The 19,325-nt window shown below is 46.8% G+C and overlaps 11 protein-coding genes across 11 annotated transcripts; 4 read left to right on the forward strand and 7 right to left on the reverse strand.

Moving 5' to 3' along the window:
- Positions 1 to 4: 4 nt before the first annotated feature.
- M431DRAFT_171411 (hypothetical protein) lies at positions 5 to 1,056 on the reverse strand. Its single transcript, XM_024913030.1, has 2 exons — positions 290 to 1,056; positions 5 to 233 (listed from the first exon to the last, which is right to left on the reverse strand). The coding sequence occupies exons 1-2, from the start codon at positions 664 to 666 to the stop codon at positions 107 to 109; spliced, it is 504 nt and encodes a 167-aa protein (XP_024779740.1). The 5' UTR covers positions 667 to 1,056; the 3' UTR covers positions 5 to 106.
- M431DRAFT_103218 (hypothetical protein) lies at positions 950 to 1,412 on the reverse strand (the record flags this gene model as incomplete). Its single annotated transcript, XM_024911509.1, has 2 exons — positions 950 to 1,054; positions 1,123 to 1,412. The coding sequence occupies 2 exons, from the start codon at positions 1,410 to 1,412 to the stop codon at positions 973 to 975; spliced, it is 372 nt and encodes a 123-aa protein (XP_024779741.1). The 3' UTR covers positions 950 to 972.
- Positions 1,413 to 1,807: 395 nt separating this feature from the next.
- Positions 1,808 to 3,459, reverse strand: M431DRAFT_71766 (hypothetical protein; the record flags this gene model as incomplete). Its single annotated transcript, XM_024921948.1, has 4 exons — positions 1,808 to 2,018; positions 2,087 to 2,218; positions 2,274 to 3,260; positions 3,323 to 3,459. 4 exons carry the CDS (start codon positions 3,457 to 3,459, stop codon positions 1,808 to 1,810), a joined length of 1,467 nt encoding a protein of 488 aa, XP_024779742.1.
- A 390-nt stretch (positions 3,460 to 3,849) lies between these two features.
- On the reverse strand, positions 3,850 to 5,769 carry M431DRAFT_526303 (hypothetical protein; the record flags this gene model as incomplete). Its single annotated transcript, XM_024920680.1, has 3 exons — positions 3,850 to 5,457; positions 5,496 to 5,677; positions 5,754 to 5,769. 3 exons carry the CDS (start codon positions 5,767 to 5,769, stop codon positions 3,850 to 3,852), a joined length of 1,806 nt encoding a protein of 601 aa, XP_024779743.1.
- A 1,399-nt stretch (positions 5,770 to 7,168) lies between these two features.
- M431DRAFT_71845 (hypothetical protein) lies at positions 7,169 to 8,133 on the forward strand (the record flags this gene model as incomplete). Its single annotated transcript, XM_024921957.1, has 4 exons — positions 7,169 to 7,358; positions 7,472 to 7,579; positions 7,659 to 7,834; positions 7,906 to 8,133. The coding sequence occupies 4 exons, from the start codon at positions 7,169 to 7,171 to the stop codon at positions 8,131 to 8,133; spliced, it is 702 nt and encodes a 233-aa protein (XP_024779744.1).
- A 329-nt stretch (positions 8,134 to 8,462) lies between these two features.
- M431DRAFT_73730 (hypothetical protein) lies at positions 8,463 to 9,399 on the reverse strand (the record flags this gene model as incomplete). Its single annotated transcript, XM_024922155.1, has 3 exons — positions 8,463 to 8,750; positions 8,806 to 9,085; positions 9,146 to 9,399. The coding sequence occupies 3 exons, from the start codon at positions 9,397 to 9,399 to the stop codon at positions 8,463 to 8,465; spliced, it is 822 nt and encodes a 273-aa protein (XP_024779745.1).
- A 423-nt stretch (positions 9,400 to 9,822) lies between these two features.
- M431DRAFT_502203 (hypothetical protein) lies at positions 9,823 to 11,235 on the reverse strand. The gene is made up of 2 exons (XM_024918124.1): positions 11,071 to 11,235; positions 9,823 to 10,967 (listed from the first exon to the last, which is right to left on the reverse strand). The coding sequence occupies exons 1-2, from the start codon at positions 11,212 to 11,214 to the stop codon at positions 9,852 to 9,854; spliced, it is 1,260 nt and encodes a 419-aa protein (XP_024779746.1). The 5' UTR covers positions 11,215 to 11,235; the 3' UTR covers positions 9,823 to 9,851.
- Positions 11,236 to 12,424: 1,189 nt separating this feature from the next.
- Positions 12,425 to 15,380, forward strand: M431DRAFT_12111 (hypothetical protein; the record flags this gene model as incomplete). The annotated part of the gene is made up of 3 exons (XM_024912121.1): positions 12,425 to 13,035; positions 13,111 to 13,678; positions 13,863 to 15,380. 3 exons carry the CDS (start codon positions 12,425 to 12,427, stop codon positions 15,372 to 15,374), a joined length of 2,691 nt encoding a protein of 896 aa, XP_024779747.1. The 3' UTR covers positions 15,375 to 15,380.
- A 27-nt stretch (positions 15,381 to 15,407) lies between these two features.
- M431DRAFT_175 (hypothetical protein) lies at positions 15,408 to 16,268 on the forward strand (the record flags this gene model as incomplete). The annotated part of the gene is made up of 1 exon (XM_024913065.1): positions 15,408 to 16,268. One exon carries the CDS (start codon positions 15,408 to 15,410, stop codon positions 16,266 to 16,268), a length of 861 nt encoding a protein of 286 aa, XP_024779748.1.
- Positions 16,269 to 16,849: 581 nt separating this feature from the next.
- Positions 16,850 to 17,515, forward strand: M431DRAFT_12113 (hypothetical protein; the record flags this gene model as incomplete). The annotated part of the gene is made up of 1 exon (XM_024912122.1): positions 16,850 to 17,515. One exon carries the CDS (start codon positions 16,850 to 16,852, stop codon positions 17,384 to 17,386), a length of 537 nt encoding a protein of 178 aa, XP_024779749.1. The 3' UTR covers positions 17,387 to 17,515.
- A 140-nt stretch (positions 17,516 to 17,655) lies between these two features.
- Positions 17,656 to 19,164, reverse strand: M431DRAFT_526309 (hypothetical protein). The gene has a single exon (XM_024920681.1). The coding sequence runs from the start codon at positions 19,110 to 19,112 to the stop codon at positions 17,754 to 17,756; it is 1,359 nt and encodes a 452-aa protein (XP_024779750.1). The 5' UTR covers positions 19,113 to 19,164; the 3' UTR covers positions 17,656 to 17,753.
- Positions 19,165 to 19,325: the final 161 nt, after the last annotated feature.

Here is a 19,325-nt window from a genome sequence, read left to right on the forward strand (position 1 = left end):
CCAATGTCGCAAAAGGTTTTCAAGATCAGTAACTAAACAATGGATCGTTGTTTACTTTATAGAAATAGATCGGCTTCTCGTTGTTGGATTTAATTGTGTATGAGAGTTATAAAGCATGGCTAAATATTGCACCTAATTCCCTCCAGGTCTGATTGTCCATGTCTGGTTCGCCCAGAAATTCCACCCATGCGCCATGCCAATTGCACGTCATCATGGACAAAGTGATAAATGGCCTGTCATAATGAATCAGCAAAATGTCTTCAAGAATTAGTTCATGTAGAAAACGGACAGCAAGCAGCATGAGAACAACGCTTTGGATGTTTTGGTGTCGGCCGTCATGCCATCCTGAATCCTGTTTTGGAGACTATTGTACAAAGCTGAGGCGGTGTCGCTTTGCCCCGTAGTCTGCGCAAGAAGAGCGATCGAAAGAACAATTTTTGTAATATCAAGACTGTCTTGTTCAATCTCAGGGTACATGATCCTGCCCTCTGGCGCCGATTCTAGGAGAGCGAAAACCGTATTGAGTTGTGATTTTTGCTGTTCAATGTCCACAACAGGATGAAGATGGCCAATCACTTCCTGATACACATCGATGAGCTGTAATGCTCGAGCCTTGCCAAGTTTTCGTAAGCACCGTGTGCAGTCTGAACAAAAGCAGGCACTCATTCGCTGGCGTGGTTTAGAAGGCTCTTCCACTCCTTTATAATTATCGGGTGTTGGATTTGGATTGTAGCATGCGATTTTTCGATGTCTACATGAGTACCCAAGTTGGGATTCAACCGGCCGAATACAAAACCGAACTACATTCAGAGTGTAGTCGGAGCTTGTTGCCCCCCAGTATCGAGGTGATGAGTGTTTTGCGCTGTCCTGTTCACAGGCACTTTCTGAGCAGCTTCTGACTGAACACGAAGATGAAGGAGACGATTTAGTGTCAGAAGGATTTTTCCACCCCGGCCATTACTTGGTCCCTTATTATGGTCCCTTATTAAGCTCAATCAGGACATTTATTTGTGATTGCATGTTCTCAACAAGGCGAGCTAAGCGTCCAATCTCACTATCAACTGTTGTGTTAGCTACGAAAAGGTCTAACACTCCGATTGGCAAGTGAAGCCATTAACGCACCTCGTATCTTCTGTGCTGTCGCTCGTATGCTCGCTGCAGTCATTCCTCTGGGTTGAAGCATCGCACGCACAGTTTGTGAGCAACTTGGGATCTGTGTCGTAGATGCACTGAATCGATCGGCTTTGACAATGCTCACACGGCAGATGGCCATCGCAGCGTACTTTTCGGGGCTTGCACTCGCAACAGGCGCGGAGAGCATAGCGAGCTCGTCGTTTTCTAGGCTCACTATCGGTGTCGTCGGCTGTGGCCCTCTTCTTACGACGAGTGGGAGAGATCTTTTGCGAAGGCATTTATACTGATAAATGGGTAATTACATGTGAGCACAAGATTACCAAGAAGACTGATCAAAGCTTGCTTTGTAATTGATATGGTGATGTTAATTGTGACACAAGGATGCTGCGTGAATCTTTTGAGACTCTCAAAGATGTGATTGGCACTACCGAATCGCTAGCCAAAATACAGTGTCAAACGAAACAATAATTCGCAAAGCAGCAACTCCATGCACTGTATGATCCGGAATTTCCGCTACGAAGGAGACGGAAATTCGGTAGTCTGTCTAAATTTTGACAACTCAATCTCTGTCTACCTAGCAGTGAGACACTTCACTACGTTCTACCGTACAAATTACAGGTCCCCTAATAAACTATGATACAACTTACTGCAGAAAATAACACCTATCATATTGCTACAAAGAAAGCAACTTGCTCTTCTTTCGCAATCTAGATCCATAAACCCTAAACACAAACGGGATCGGAATCATAATTGCAGCCAGGCATCCGAGTAAAGTAGCGGCCCACTGTACACCAAGATTTTGAAACATTTGTCGGCTGAACAATGGGAATCCTGCAGCAACTGATGATCGAAGCATGATGTTGGCGGCGACGGTCGAGGCAGCCCTGCAGAAGTTAAGTTAGATACGGTATTCTAGAGCTAAGTAAAGAATGTATGAAAGGGTCAGACTTACAAAGGCAAATAAGAGTCTACCAAGTAATTGAAGCAGGGAAGAAAAACGCACAAGACGCCAAATCCAACAAAAAGGCCAGCTGCGGTTGGTGCCATCCAATGGATCTGGTCAGTGAAGCCCGTCCAGCCGAACCTGAGACACAGAATTAGCATAGGCTGGTTACAGTTCAAGGAGTCAAAGCACGTACCAAAAGATGCCAATTGTAAACACCGGGCCTCCAAACAAGGTTGGGAAGAGGCGCCATTCCGGTATTGGTACATTGTTGTTCTTGGCCAGCTTTTTAGCATATTCTTTTTGTTGCCAAAAGATCATGGCGACACCCAGCGACATTCCTATGAAGAGCCCAATGAATGGAAGCTCCGCAACTCCGGGCCTCATGTGGTATACTTGTCCAAAAACGAAGGGGTAAGCCTCGAGGAGTGCATAAACCAGTCCGTATATAAACGACATGTAGAGAGAAACAAGGCAAATCATTGGCTCCGTGATGAGCATTCGAAGTGGCCGAGTGAAATATTTTGTTACCAAGTCTCTCACATCAGTCTCCACCATTTCATGTCTCGCGTGGATCGCCCAATTATTTGTCTTGCGGCGCATCGCGGCAGCGTCCGCAGCGAGAATAAGGGGAGCATATGTTTCCGGAACAAGAACTGCTGAGATAGCCCCATTGACAAGACCTAGGATAGCAGGGATGTACAGCGTCCATCTCCAGCCAAGGTGACTGGATGCAGTGAAACCTCCTACAATGGGACCTGTAAAGGGGCCGCCAAAGACGGTCAAAGCATAGATGGAAATCGCTCCGCCTCTATACTTGTTGTCAAAGATATCAGCAAGGACACCCGGAACCACAGCGAGTTGACATGCGCCGCAGAGACCTGCAAAGAACCGGCAGATGAGCAGTGTCTGGATGTTATTCCCTGCCGCAGAAGCAATGGAGAAGATGCCACCGCCAATCATGGAGATGACTAAAGGCCATCTTCTACCGTACAACTCCGATCCGGGAGCCCATAATATCGGTCCAGCTGCAAAACCAAGAACAAAAAATGTTGTACCGAGCGTCCCTACTTCCAATCCGACCCCAAGCTCTTCGCTGGCGCTTTCAGTTCCGGGAGCGTAAATAGCACTGTTGAACGCGACAATCCATGTTCCGCTGCAAACGAGTATAGAAATAAATAGCCTAGGTTACTCGGCAGTCTGTAAGCACATTAAGTTGCGCCAAGACCCTCAGGTTCGACATACTTGGTTGAGGTTTTCCAATTATACGGATGCTTTTGGTCATCGGGCCCGTCGAACTCGAGAATATACTCTTCTGGATTTATGAGCGGTGGTGGAAACGACCTCTTTCCCTCATCTTGTATTTGATGACTTTGTGTCATTATAGCAAAAGCAATGCCAGTGGAAGCTCAGAAAGGTCTTGTTTGATGAAGTGAAGGAAGAGAGCCAAAAGCCGGTCCACAAGAACATTATTACTTCTAGTAATGTAATTCAACTGAATCGGCTAACGAATTACAAAGAAATAAAGCACAACCTCGATTTCTTTCTGCTTCTCTCGCGTATGTCGCCTAAGGGTTGTCTTTTGATCGGACGAATTGCGGATCTGACGGCTGTTACGGGATCGACGGCTATTGCGGTTTCCGGCCCGATTTTCCCGATCTCACTGGAGTTTCTAGAGACAAGCTCAATTGATGCGCTCGTGCTTATTCGCTGACAAGATACTTCACAATGACGATGTGATAATCAGCTTATGTTATAGATCTACTTAAACGTCATGCTGCTGGAGATGGACCACCACTCTGCGGAAATGAAGTCGCCGGCACCATTGAGCCGTAAGCAAAACTGAGAACCTTGTTGTCATATCCACCAAGCAATGTTGGTCCGTCTAGCATGCCAGGAACCATGACTTGTTCGAATTCACTCATTTGTTGAGTTGACAGATCTGCGAAGAAGGCCCCAAACCAATTCCGGTCAGCCCCATTTGCAGTCATAGGCACAGCTACATCGTTCTCTACTCCACGACAGGCCTTGAGGGCATCGTCAAATATGGCTACATCCTCTTTTCTCCTTTGATGCTGTAGCCTGACAAGTAATCTGGCCGCATTACAGGCGTCCTTCATAGTGTCTGTCTTGTAGAATGAGGCGGTCAAATTGAGAGTATCCAAAGCATCGCCCAATAAGGAAAGCGATGAACGGGTGTCCATGACCAGTAGGAAACAAACGATTTGGAATGGAACGTTCACCACTTGATACCACGGCGAGCAATCTCTGACCAGGTCCTGTGCGCAGCTCAAGGCTTTTCGAAATAGTTCTAGGACTTTGTCCACTATGGCGGGGGAAAGGTCCACCGCCTGGGTGTATATGCGTCGAAGCACACAAAGAACAAGATTTGATTGCGCCATAGTCGATGGCGGTTGGGTGTGGGAGCTTTTCAGGAGTTCAGAGAGAGTCGAGATAAGATTGTTCCCATCTGTAGGCTTGCCCGGGTCCAGCCCAACCGATGCGGGCAACAACGACAGAATTTCTGCGGTATAATTGGTGGGATCTCGCAAATCATGGACTGGCAGATCGTTTTCTTGGTAGGGTACTCGTGGTAGGCCCAAATCGTATGAGGTCCATACATTGAGGTGACGGGCAACTCCAACAAGTCGTCCTCGAATGTCGTCATTATCACCATCATGTTGGTCATGTTGGTCACGTTGGAGCATGGTTGATTGCATTGTATAATAAAGCTCAGACACTTCGATAAGGTGCATGAGTGTAGACGAGGCAATCCAAGTGGCGTAGGGAGAATCAGTGATTCGAAGGTACACGGTTCGGAGTGTCCATGCCGTCAGAAGATCCAAGGACGGGGGTTCTGTCAGGTGATGAGCATCCAAAATAGAGCGACCTTTCGCAACTAGCTGTGATTCGAAGGATGTGGCTGTTCGTTGAGAAACTAGAGATCCAAGTGCGGCAACGCCCGTAAGAATTGCATCAAACAATTGTGGTTCCGAGGGTATTTGCCAGCGCGCCTTCAAGCGTTTGAAGAACCTCTCGCGGTCAATAAAACCATAGCAACAGTTTACCTTGTCAAAATAGATCTGTGCTAGAGCTTCTATGTGCTGTAGCGATGTCATGTTGATCGTCAAGGGAGTGAACGCGTCTCCTGAAGCGGATGGCCGTCGTGCTCCCGTATTCCAGCCAAATAGACTAAACCTCGGTGCGCTCGTGGGATTAATTTTGAGGCTCATGTTCCTCACGAAGGCTGCACTACAGTTTGCCTCGACACGGCGGACAACAATATCGCGGTCTCGTTCAGCATCCAGCGATTGTTGCTCGCGGCGCGCAGCATCTATCGTTGAACGGTCCGATTCTTTCTCTGATACATGGCGCTTTTCCTTTGTCCGTCAAAGTGGCACTCGTAACCCCAGCTCACGCAGGTCTCACAAGGATTGCCGCCGATGCACTTGCGCTTACGTTCACGGCAGGGCTCACAGGCCACCCGAGATCGTTTCCGCTTGGAGACAATCATTGCATCCGATCCAGAGGCGTCTTCACGAGAGTCTTTCGATGTTAATTGAGATAGGTTGGAAGTTGCGGGTGTTGCGGGCAATGGAACTATATAATGTAATCCGTAGAGGGGTTTGGTAAGATGACAACCGCTGCCATTGATTCCATTCTCGCCTTTGCGAACCTTGCAAAACCGTCATAGCAACGTGGGCGTGAGGCTATTGCCACTCAACCATACGTTTGCAGTAGCATTGGTAGCTCTGATTAAGGTTCTCTCGTAATCAGCCTAGTAGGATCAATTAATCCAATCAAAGGAGTCTAGCGAATGAATTACAAGCAGTCATGATTAAATAGCTTCCACTTGCTAACATGCCGAATTCCTGATCCGAAGTCAAACGCTGACGTTCATAGGGCTAAGAATCGGGTTGACATCTTGGGATTTAGAGACCTGCGAAACTATTGGTCTACTGACAGTATCACATTACAGCAAACAGCAAACAGAACTACTATAAGGCAGGTCGTTTACTACTTAGAGTAAGCCTTGAAAACAAGCTTTAAAGAGGAGCGTATATTCCGATCAGATTATTCAGATCTGGATTCAACTGGTATCTAACTCACACTTTTACCAGCATGCGCTACCTTACACGTACTAGACTTAGGTGCACGCTTAGACAATGATGAACCGACCAAACATCATTATACATAACGCAAGATTTAGCCAAGGGCCCCTTCTCATTATAAGATTAACTCAGATCATGCAGAATTAATGATATCCTGCACAAGAAAGAGGTTTGATGAGGCTCATCTAGGTTCTAGAACAATCTTAATGGTCGTATTGTATTCCAAGAGTTGCCCCAGGCGCTGTTACCCTGTAAGTCGCCAATACCGTAATTGGCCCAGTAAGATCAATCGTAATTGCTCAACGCCGAGCAGTATGTATTGAGACTAACTGAGTACTATTTGGAAACCTAAACTCTAAATAGAGATATGCATGCCAGTCTATTCGCTGTTCTCCTCGGAGAAGTCTTCTCTATTTTGCGGGGAAAGCCTGTCGGGTATTCAGAACTGTCAACAAGTTACTTTTTGACTGCTGACGGTGATGACGTCGGTTCCCATAGAACATCTCGTCTCTAGCCACTGCCTCTCGATTTCTCATATCTCCCACAGCTAGGAGATGATTACATGATATTCGTAACCAGGTTGCATGTTAATATTTAGATGTATGTTCATGACTACCAGCAACGACTTCCCTAGTGTTAGTCTAGAATAAGGCCTGGGCGTGAAACAAGCGCTGATTCCCCCACCTGTGAAGAAACCTGGAAAGAAGCGGGGAAGAAGCTTCTATCATCTCCGGAGCTGTTGTGCCAATGAACTGAGGACAATGTCTCAGCCTTGACGTTGGTATGAATAACAATGCCGGTCGACACCCTCAATTCAGAGTCTCGTGACAGCATATTACCGGCTATGTCATTTATTACCGTCACTTATAAGATAATTTTTTTCTTATAATACCCATAGCTTTTTCTCCCTGAAAAGCCCACAATGTAATATATAACAACTAGCACCATTTCACAGCGTGTCGCTAATCTACGCGCCAAAATGTCAATCAAATACACCATCACGCTCCACAATGACCATGGGAAAGATGGTCGCTACGCCTTCTTCGTAGACCCTCCCCAGGTCTCAGAATCTCTCACAGCCCCTGAGGTATTTACCAATGCGTGGATCTCAACTTTTGTACCAAACGGGAGCACACATGATATTACGACGACGAGCGAAATGTTTGCCTGTAAGTCTACTTGGGCAATAACAGATGACCCGAAGGAAAGAAGTCTTAAGAAAGAATATTCCTTTATTATTGCCGATATCATATACAAAGCCATTCATGCTAAATTTACATAGGGTGCGGAACGGTTCCAAAGCCGCCATGTGTTGGCGTGACCGTCCATGAAGGAGCCAGTCAACCAGCCGCCCTCGGCTATAAGATGAAAGAAGAAATTACGCCTGGAGGTATGTCGATATGTTGACACTATGGCACAACTATATCCTTGTATTGTCTTTTGATTGACGCGGCTGACATTACTCTAAGGCACATTCGAGATGATCGTGGACAGAGGGGTACCAGACTTGATTCCTATCCCCAGCTCTGCGAAAGCTGCTGCGTACAAGATCGAGACTGGAAGTGATCTTCCAACTCCAAACTACAAGTATCTCTTTGGCCTCGGCATGACCAACGGCTGCGGCTTGGTCTCTCCAGTTGCCTCCGTGAGTTGTCTATTTTTTTTTACGTCCATATATAAGAATGAGTTATTAACCGTGACCATGACAAAATATAGGCAGTAGCCACTAACAACATGTCGATAAATTTGACACCAATCATGAAATTCCACGTCAGTCAGAGCGATGTCGAGACGGGAGAGATTATTGACTTGCCCTCCGTTTCTAAGAAGGCCGGCGCGATTGACTTTAGCTCAGGGCTTGGTGCTGGAAAAGATGCAGCCACCGTTGTTCACAAAAGTAATGGTACATTTGACATCATGTACCATGTGAGCTACAAGAATTGATACCAGCGACTTCTCTCCATGTTTACGAGAGCCATTTTAGCGGTATGAGAAATTAGTTTCAGGTATTGATTGCATGAAATAATACGCCAAATTCACTGACTGCAGTGTGAATACAAAACAGCAAGCTGTGATTAAAATCTCGTCAATGAGATAAAAGAGATTTAAATAACCCACAATACACCATCGCATTTCCCTAGCACGAAGAGATAGTGCTCTATGGGCAGCTCATCTCGAGCGCCTATGGGTCTGGACAATTACCTAGAATTTGGGTAGCGCGCCCGAAGAACCAGACACGACTTGAGACATCCTAATTCGCATAAGGGCAATCCTTATTTGTACTCCGTGTTTTGCTGAAGCTCACTGCCTGGATTAGAGACCAGTCTGACTGCCTCTTGGTCGCGTTTCTTCAAGTCTGGTCGTAAAGAGCGAGTAATGACGCCAACGACAAGAAGGCTGGTGACACAAATCAACTCGGGTACAAGGCTTAAGCAAATCTGAACGGCCTTCGAAGTAAGAAATCCAGAGTCCGGGTGTGTGACTTGGAGATGTAGAAACACAAGGCCATATACAAGACGAATTCCAACAAACGGGAGGGCGACAAAGACACCTTTGATCAACTGATGGTATGTTATATTAGCTCATGTAAACTGGAGTGATGTGAAATTGGCGCACAATTCTACCGTTGTCCACAGTCTGCATGGTGGAATATGAAGAGAATTGGCGGACCATGTGGTTCGACCACACTGCCCACAACGTTACAAGTCCCCAGGCAATGGCTGAAAGCGCTGAGCCAATATTGAGCAAGGTCTTGCTTTTAGATACCGGATCGCCATTGATAAGTTTGACAAGCGCCAAGATGATCAAAATCATTCCCAATTGAACTAAGCCATGGTACTTGATTTCCAGTATTATGTCGAGTCTTCTATTGAGGCGGGGATTGACTGCGCGTCGACTAGTAATGTACAACGGTTAGAAGAGACTTTTAAAAACTTTTCACGCATGGAGAACTCACGCTTCGTGTAGGATGCCAGAAATTGCAAGAAGCAAAGGAGAGAGGCCTATGCTATTGAGAATCACAGCTGCCTCGCCCTTCTGGTCTCCATGGAGACCAATGCCGCCAGTGGCGATGCGAAGGACACAGAATAATTGGACAAAGAGCCAACCCAAAAATCCCGTCTTTCCATGTTTCCAGAGACAGAATAGGGCTGGCTGAACAAGAACGAGGTAAATGGCGAGCTTTGCGGCTGAAAGGCCGTCGGTTGTCATTTTGGTCGTGTGGGTTTGCAGTGAGGTTTGATAACTCGGCAGATGTTGTCGGAGTGGTTGAATCTGTGTCGAGAACTGTTGCTTAATAGTTGAGATGATGATTCTTGTTCAGTTTTGTATGTTAAATCATCATATATATGTCTTCCTTCCCCTGTAGCTCATCCTCAATGCTGCTCCTCTTGATACTGCAAGGAGTTCCACACATCCCAACGTAAGCCCCCGAAAGATCCACGCCACACATTAGGGCAGGATTGAACGAGAACGACGGCAGACCTGAATGGCCCGCATCAACCTAGTTTGAGCGCTACGGCAGCCCCTGCGTCGAATCAAGTTAAGGAACGGCACTGAAATACAGAGAGCAGTGTGTCTTGCCCTCAGTGCATTAGACATGGAGGATTCACGATTGCCGGTCTATCCTGTCTCTGCAGATGGCTCATGTATTTAGATCTAAATTAATCTCTCTCCTGGGAAACATCGCATAATAATGACGGGTCCTTCAATATCTCCAGTGGCTGAATCAGCATGCCCTGCCACTCAGGCGGCAACTCAGCTGCAATAGCCCTGGCTTCACGTAGTCCAGTATCCCCGATATACCAAAGGTTGCGGTGAAGAGCCAATAGTGTGAAATAATGAGCCATGATTATCAGTGCTCGTGGTCGCTTCTGCGCCACATAGCCCACAAACTGAGCGTCCACAATCATGGGAAAGAGGATCAGCCTTCTAGAGAGGCCAGGGGGTGGATAATGGTCGAATCTGTGCTTCCAGATACAGCCCAAGCAGCTCAGTGTGCGCTTGTAGACGTAGTAGACTTCATCGTCCCATTCTTCTTCCAGTTCGTGAGGTTCCTGGCGCCGTAATAGGTAAAGCAGTTCGTTTGTGTCTTCCATCCTCCGCTTTTCATCCAAATGTTGAGATATCTCTAGCATCAGTTTGCCGCTAAGAGAACCAGGGTTTTGCTCAATCAAGGATAGTGCCTTGCGAAACACAATATTGCTGGTGTTGCACATGCGTAGCCACTCGATAGGGGGAGTATATGGTGCCAACGACCGACGTTGCAGTCGGACGTATCCATACACCCGAAGCGTAGTAGACGCCAAGCATGAAAAATCCACATTGTCGATATCGAGATGCAACACGTGCTTGTGGTGCGATTGAAGCGTTAGATTGAGATACGTGGAATAATTCTGCATGTGTTGCGTATCCAAAAAATTGGATTTGTACGCCTTATGAAGTGCCGACAGCATGCAGACTCCATGCATCACGGCATCTGATTTCAATGCCGCATGGCATATGACTGGCCCCATGAAGCTCTGGGCGAATTTATCTCCGCCAAGGGTTGGGGCAGTCTCTGTGAAGTAGTGATAGAATAGCTCGAGCTCAAGTTTCCGCCGGGCCTCTGTTTCTGGGAGAGGACGTATGCCCTCTATATCAACAAGACTGTCAGAAACTCCTGTAATAGTTGATGTTGAACTTGATTCAATGTTGCTTTGAACTATGGGAAGAGGTCCATAACCGCACTCCAAGTCAAGTCGCGTGCAGTTGTTACAGATTGGCTTCGCTTCATCACACTGGATCGATGTTAGACCTCCCTAATTCGATGTGGCACATCTGAATCTAGATTGAAATGCACTAATAATGTGCCATTAATCTCGGAGTGTTTCTTCTGCGTACCTTGACTCGACGGACTCGGCAACGCTGGCAACCGGTCCTACACTTTTTGTGGAATAGCTTCGCATGCTTCTTGCGTGGCGGCTGCGTCTGCTGTGACTTTTCTTCCCGTCCACCCGCAAGAGAGAGTCTTGTTGTCACTGTCATTGTCGTTTGTGTAGAGAATCGTCGTTCTTGATGCAACGTCAAGCGAGCTGCTTAAACGATGACGACGGGAGATGAAGGGTACATGTAGTCGGTAGCGGTAAAATGCTGAACGAGAACGAGCAGCAGCCTAGCTTTTTACGGAGAGAGGCCGCATTAGCTTATCCACAGGGCATTTTCCCATCCCGTGTCGTCAATAACCCTATTGGCCAATTGTGTTAGTTGTCTTAGGGCTGACTGCCGATCTTGATGCTAACTTTTTTGACAGAATGGCTGTGGCTGTTGCATGTCCGGCTGAATCCAGCACTCGGATTTCACCGTGATGATGCGAAAAGACTAAACGAGACCGGTTATTATTAGGGCCACAGCCTCTAGGTTTGACGTGGTTGACAACCTTCTAGTTTCTGTACATATGTTTCAGGAGCAATCAACCAGGACCCAAGGAGAATAACCCCCAACAGTTCTTTTGAACGAGAGCTGTGTCGAATGACGGAGGAATACGATGTCACTCGCTCGGCCTTACCTTAAAACAACAATGCCACGTTCTTGCGCCTTCTCATCGGACAGCAGTTCTAAAATTTTGTAAGAGACAGCCCAGCCATATCCAACGTATTGTTAAATAGCAACGAAGTAACAACAATTAAGGCTGCCTTGCCCCACAATTTACACCGCTTCTATACGTTCGTTCTGTGGCCAATGAGAGTATCACGATAAATATGTTTATATTATGATGCTTGTTCGTACATGGCTGCCCAACATAAGCTAGATCTAATGCCTGACATCTCTCTGGATCTTTTGGAAAGATTTGCCTTCCTTTGCCTAACTTAATCTTGACACAAATATTCGAAAGTCATTGATGTTCATTGTAGAGCGCTCTTTTGTTTAGCCTAAAAATGGCTAGTGATGGTGCCGTACGCTCAGTTTCGCACAATACTTTTGGGAATGATGTACAAGTCATTCAAGGCGACTACAACGTCTCAGGCACGGCCGCCTTTATTTGCCTTCGTCCCTTGTGTCCGCATTTGCCAATGTACTGCCAGTCCATCCACCTAAGAAAGCTTTGGAGCTTGACTGTCACCACGAGGCCACTTTTAATGCCACCAAGAAGCAGCATGCACCGAGCTGCCTCGAAAATACCCGAGTACAGGTTCTTGGCCAAATAAGGTCATGGATAGATAACAATGGGGACAAGCGCATCTATTGGCTGAGGGGCATGGCTGGTACCGGAAAGACGACCATCTCCATGACGATCGCCCGCGAATACTATAGAAAAGGTCGGCTTGGAGCAAGTTTCTTCTTCTCCAGAAGCAGTGGCGATCTTTCTTCGACGAGAAAGTTTGTGGCGACGATTGCAAACGAACTTGCAGAGTTGTCACCTGCCTACCGAGAACATCTCCAGAATGCCTTGGACTCTTCTCCCACCATCACTAGCCGCAGTTTGTATGACCAGTGGGAAAAGCTGATTCTTGATCCTCTGCGCTCGACGTCGCTGGAAGATGATGTTCAGCCCATGGTCATAGTCATCGATGCTCTAGATGAATGTGACAGTGAATATGATCAGGGAGTGTTGATTCAGTGCCTTGCAGAATTGTCAGCACTGGAAAAGATTCCTTTTCGCATATTCATCACGAGCCGACCGGAGAACACTATTCATCTAGGCTTTGATAGGGTCACATACAACTCACACCGAGAATTCACTCTGCATGACATTGAGGAATCAATTGTGGCAGTAGATTTGCGACTCTATTACAGGCATGAATTAAACGGCATGGACATTGACCAATCTCTCATCACCGAGGAAACCATTGATATTCTAGCCAGGAAGTCTGACAGATTGTTTATTCATGCTGCCACGGTGTGTCGCTTTATTTGACAAGGCGAGATTTACGCGGCGACAAGGCTCGAGAGCCTTCTTGCTTCACACGATTCACAACTTGAACCGGAGAGAGAGCTAGATTCGATTTACACTACCATCTTGGAAAATGCCTTTGAAAAGTTTGCTACATTGCGACCAGGCGAGATGGAAACTTTCCAGCTGTCCTACCAGAAGGTTGTTGGATGTATCGTCATGATCTATGATAGAATGTCCCCAACGGACTTTGCCACTATGGTTGGCGAGCCAGTGGAAAATACCACTCGACTGCTCAAATATCTGAGCTCGGTTCTGGACGTTCCTCAAGAGGCGTCTGGCCAGATTTACGTGCTTCATGCGTCGTTTAGAGACTTTCTTTCAGATCCACAAAGAAGTTCAAGCCTGCATTTTTCGATCGATCATCGAAAGATACATGCGAATCTACTCCAACGTTGCGTCGACGTCATGGCTATCGAGTTGCGGAAGAACATTTGCAGACTTCGAGAACCTGGGAAGCGAACCAATGACATTTCAGCGTCGGATGTGGAGAGTCACGTTTCTCAAACCCTGCAATACGCATGTAAATATTGGATATATCATCTCCAAAAGAGTAACGTAAACCCCAAAGAACATTCCGGGATCTTGGAATTCTTCCAAACTCGATTTTTGTTCTGGATAGAAGTTCTCGCAGTTATTGGGTGACTGTCTGATGCCATCGATATGATTCGACTCCTAGAGTCGTTGCTGGTGAGTCTATCAACTGATCATGTATCGGACCTTAATGCTGATTTTCTCATAGTCCCGTAAAGATAACCGAACGGGTATTCGGGGCCTACTGACAGGTATCAGCCAAAATGTCGGTAGTAGAGGCATAAAAGTCACCTATCAGACACTAACAGCCGTGGTCCAAGATGCAACACGGTTTCTATACGCGCACAGTTCCACTATCGAGGTTGCTCCATTGCAGTTATATATATCTGCACTCATATTTAGCCCAAGAACAAGCCTCATCCTGCGCATCTATCAGCATCACATTCCAAGTTGGGTTCTGTCTATTCCTTCTTTGTCCGAGTCGTGGAATCCTAAATTGCGACGATTATACCATCACGTTTCGGCTCGGATTATAGCATATTCGCCCGATGGCAAGCTCATGGTATCTGGGCACTGGGACAAAATATGCTTGTGGGATGCGATAACGGGTGCTCAGCGTCGTATCCTAACAGGGCACTCCGAAAAGGTCATCAGCTTCTCATTCTCCCCAAACAGCAGTCTACTTGTTTCTACATCTAAAGATCGGACTATTCGATTGTGGAATGCCATTACGGGCACAGAAGTTACCATGTATCGGAGGAGACATAAAGTGAGGCAAGTCGCGTTTATGCCCGATGGCAAAAGGATCATCTTCACTGAGCCTCTAGGCTCTATCTACTTGTGGGATATGATAGAGAATAAAGAAGTGTGGGTTTCGCGCCGCACTGGTGACGACAGCTCCAAAGGCTACTGCGATTTGACAATATCCCCTGATGGCAAACGCATAGCATGCGGCGATGGGAATCACGAAGAAAGCGTTTGGCTTCTAGACACTGAGAATGGAAACCCTCTACATACCGCCAAGTATTTTGACGAAGCCGTAAGGTCTATTGACTTTTCACCCGACAGTAAGCTGTTGGCAGTGGCATTTTACACGGACTTTGAGATATGGAATATCGCCACAGGAGCAATACGCCGGATCTCAACAGAGGCCGTTATCTACGAGATCCTTTTCTCGCCAGATGGAAAGACAATTGCGATAGCCGATCTTGGAGCAATCCTAATACTTGATGTGGCTTCAGGCAAGAAACGGTGCGAGCTGGAAGATACCGGTATACCCAGCTCCGGCATGCCACAGAAGTTGGCGTTTTCGCCTGATGGAAGCGCCATTGCTTCAGTTTCAGGGGACAAAGGAGTTACTATATGGGATACCAGATTTCGCTCAAAGCATGTGGAATCCGAGTTGGCCTCCGAATATTTTGAAGAAGATGAATTGCCCTTCGAGTATTCTAGTGTTATCGCAGCGTCGCGGGGTGATAAGCAGTTGGCCTCTGCTTCTTATAGTGACGCCATTCGACTGTGGGATGGACAAACTGGCGGGAAAAGGGAACTCTACATACATAGGCTGCGTCCCTTGGTCGATATGCTTTCAATTACTCGTTGGCTACAGAAACGCAGAGATGATTCATGCGTCGATAGTCTCGGCCGAAAAGAGATTAATATTTCATCTATTACATTCTCAATTGATGGCAAGTTCTTTGCTTGTTTCTGGAAGACATAGAAGCTTCAAGTTTGGGGTGCCCAAAGTGGCAAAATGCTGTTCGCTCGAAAGTTGGACTCGAGCACGTCAGATAAGGTTGTCTTCTCGTCGGACAGTAAGCTGATTGCCTCTTTGAGTGACAAGATTTACTTGTGGAATACCAAAACCGGATCTGAGGTTTATTCCTCCCAGGCGCCATTGGGAAACGTAGAATCTATTATATTCTCTCCCAATAGCAAATATCTCGTCTCATCTATTACAACAGAAGATCACGATGACGATTATTGGCATGGGGGGCTGTCCGTTCACTACAACGGAGACTTTTATGGATATACTCATATCACAGTCACTGTAAAGTATCATAGTCCGTTGGAATTTTCTTCCAATAGCAAACTACTTGCCTATCGATTCGGCAACAGAGTCATGGTTTTGAATGTGGAAACGCGAGAGTTTGTGCACACTTTCGATTTTGATCTACTTACACTCGAAAAGTTATCCATTTTCGACGACAATCGATACCTCGGTGCTTTGTACTCGTTTGGCCTTGTTCATATATGGGACCTATTGACAGGCTTCATCGTTCATAGCGGTGCTATCGGGGAACACGAGTCAACCTTTTGTTTCTCCCTCAACGGCAAGCATATCGCTTCGCTGGATCAAATATTTGCATGTAAAACATCAATGTCGGTCAACTGTCATTCCGCTGGAATATCACTTGCTGGAGCATGGATCAAAGACAGCGGTCAAGACATTGTATATTTTCCTCGCGAGTTCAAACACCTTTTTGACTTCATGGCTGGTAGCACTTTGGTCTTTAGGTGGCCTCCCACAGGTTTCTTTGGGGAGGCGACACAGCATATGGGCTGCAATATGTTACAGTTTGCCATGGTGGACAAGATAATGGATGCAGATTGATCTTGGTAACTGCCGACACCTTCACTTGACGATATTTATGCAAGAATGTCATTTGTTGGAAAACTCAACTTTGGAGATGGAACTATATTGCCTTGCTACTTATCGAATTCTTGTTCATACCGGCAGGCTATCATTTGTAATTATCCTCTCTAACAAGGTTAGATCAAGCTCAAGCGTTTCTGCCATGTGCATATTTAACGTTCTCTCGCATACTATGAGGGCCAATTGGGCTTTTAGGGCACATGCCATTTACCTCATGAATTGCTGCCATCTACTCAGCCAGTGCTCGCCCCAGCGCCATTCAGACTGGAAATTGGTTTGTTTGTTTGAGTGTCTCTCGGTGTGTAATTCGGGTAAATGCCGCTTATTAAATCGCTCATCTCTTCGTTGTTATCCTCCAGTCTGTTCAATTGTTTCAGACAAACGCCACTCTTCTACTTTCACACACACAGCTTAGCACTTAAATTGACACTAAGCTAGTTGTCAAGAGTAGACAGACAAACCGTTACGAGTGAGACACCCATCTAGATGCATCGAACTATGATTCTCAGCTCATACTTGTTTAGTATTCTCGGGACACCATGGCCGAGTCTCGTTTCGTGTCAGAGCAATACACATCGGAAAACTTCGTCGAAAGCGTAGGCGGCGTCTTATTCCGTCTATCGTCCCGCGAGATCTGCGTACTTCATCTCTTGGAGGGCGATGAGTACGTGTTAGCCAAAGGACGACGAAATTGCGGAGAAACTCGCCGTGAAACAGCCTTGCGCGAAATCACCGAAGAGACAGGCTTCGCTTGTCGCCTTCTTCCAGTAAATATGCATACTCGTGCCCCGCCAGCAATAGAAACCGAGCAGTTGGATGACCGAGCGCGTTTTTACACGAAAATTTGCGAACCCTTTACCTTGCAAGTCCGCCACCTTGGCAAAGATCAAGTGAAGCTTATATGGTGGTTCGTCGTTGCTGTGGATGAGGAAGTATTGCCAAAGGAAACGATGGAGGAAAAATGCGCGGTGGAATTTTACAGCTATACGGATGTTCTGAACAAGCTGACGTTTCAGATGGATCGTGATATGGTTAAGAAAGCTATCGAGCTAGTGGAGAATACCTACCTAGAGTGACATATATATGGCGGGATTAATATGTTGTTGTTCAGGGGGCACTATTTGGTAGGTAATTGATAGATCAGTAGCTGCTAATGACTGCATTTACTTCTGTGTTTCTACAGATATCACAGGTAGCTAGCCCTTTTATAAGCGACTACTTCTGACCAAGGCCTAAGAGCCCCGAACAAGCTTAAGGTAGAGAGGTATTTGATGAAGCTATACAGATATCGATCTGTAATTATTCTTTAACCAAGTTACCAAAATCTACATATCCTTTGCCCTTTACGAATGAGTAGTACTACGGCCCTTCTTTGGGACCATTTGCCAGCTGCACATGTAAGGCAGCTCGAGTTGGACCATTTGTTATATTATCATAGACTACCTATCCTATCACAATAGGCCCTACGGGCTTCTGAAGAAGATTCAACAAAGCGTCGATAATAAATTGCGGAATAACCTCCAATGCACTAGGATCCAGCAACGAAGACGCAACTGTCGACGTTGAACACCGCACCTGAGGCTTCTCGCCATCTAGAACATCAATCAACCAGGACAACGCCTTGGCGGCCCCAGTAATAGCGAGGCTCCCGTGCTCCGAAAGGACGTCTCGAACGTATTCCACAGAAGTGCCTCCCGCGCAGTACTTGCTTACTAGGGCGTCCGTCTCGTCAACCGGGCTAAGCTCGTCCCCCGTGGACTTGTATACGTATAATGGGATTCCAGGAATGGCATGGCCCATGCCGTTGTCATTCTCTATTTGGACAAGTCGAGGATCCGTGAATGGTAGAGATGGGTCATCAAACATGGCAAGGACATCCCTGCCCAGAAAATCCAAGACGTCGGCGGACAGGCACTGATTCCTCACCAGGCCGAACAGGGGCTTGTACTGGGTCAAGATGTGTTGGTCGAGAACCTCGGCAACATAGGGGTACTGGTTCGACAAGCCGACCATGCCCGATGGAATGATGCCGGCGAAGAGACTTTTGTTGATCTCTGTGAGGACGGTGGTGATGTTGGGCACAGTTCCTCCTAGCGCAGCTCCTGCAATCTTGAGCTCTGGAGCATAAGTTGGTTGCAGTTCAGCAGCCCAGCCAGAGGCGAGGCTTCCACCAGAGTAACCCCACATGGCCACGGTGGCATCCTTGTCGATGCTCGTGAAAGCACCGGAGCTGAGAGCAGCTCGGATGCCATCAAGAGTCGCCTGTCCAGCTTGCCGATTAGCCAGAAAGGCAGCAGTTGGTCCCTCGTGGTCAGGAACGATGAGAATCCAGCCTCGTTCCAGAGCTGCTTCGATAAGCAGCAGTTCGGCCTGCGTCACCAATGTGCCAAAGGGACCACCGGATGCCGAGGCCAGCTGCAACGCATACGAAGGGGCACAGTTTCTGAATGATGAATCTTGGGCTACCTGATACGAAAGCACTTTTGTATAGTCTGCGTTGTGTGGGATTAGGATGGTTGCGACTGTTGCTGTTGCATTTCCAAAGTTGTCATTGGTTCTGTACAGGATCTGATAGCTGCTTTGGAGGTTTACAGGATCCAGACCAAATGCCGCAATCGGTGCTGGCGGTATACGGTGCTTCAAGATGGTACCCGGAGGTGAGTTGCCAACGTCCGGAGGTACAGTGTAGAAGTCATCCTCCGTGGGAGGCACGGCAGTTCCTCTCCCTCTAATGTCATAGGGAATAGCGTAAACCGCCGTAGATAAGGAAAGCCATAAGAAGACACGAACAAACCCAATCATGATTTCAAGTCACTTGAAATAAAAAATGGTTACAGAGCATATACACGGCGACACGGGTGCTTGACATGTCCTCATCGCCGATCTCTTTCATTTGACAGTTATATACTCTTCTGCAGATCGGTTCACATGTTAGGAAACAGCAACTCTGCATTGCCCATCGTTTCCTAATTCCCTCGGCATCTTACACTCGAAAAGCACGTTGTTAGCACCGTT

Source organism: Trichoderma harzianum (assembly GCF_003025095.1).
Source record: "Trichoderma harzianum CBS 226.95 unplaced genomic scaffold M431scaffold_1, whole genome shotgun sequence".
Lineage (NCBI taxonomy): Eukaryota > Fungi > Ascomycota > Sordariomycetes > Hypocreales > Hypocreaceae > Trichoderma > Trichoderma harzianum.

Coding starts and splice junctions, on each gene's coding strand:
- M431DRAFT_171411 (XM_024913030.1), bottom strand. CDS start 666: ATGAGTGCCTGCTTTTGTTCAGACTGCACACGGTGCTTACGAAAACTT. Junction 234..289: donor TTGTTCTCATGCTGCTTGCT/GTCCGTTTTCTA, acceptor TCATTATGACAG/GCCATTTATCACTTTGTCCA.
- M431DRAFT_502203 (XM_024918124.1), bottom strand. CDS start 11,214: ATGACAGTGACAACAAGACTCTCTCTTGCGGGTGGACGGGAAGAAAAG. Junction 10,968..11,070: donor GCCGAGTCCGTCGAGTCAAG/GTACGCAGAAGA, acceptor ACATCGATCCAG/TGTGATGAAGCGAAGCCAAT.
- M431DRAFT_526309 (XM_024920681.1), bottom strand. CDS start 19,112: ATGATTGGGTTTGTTCGTGTCTTCTTATGGCTTTCCTTATCTACGGCG.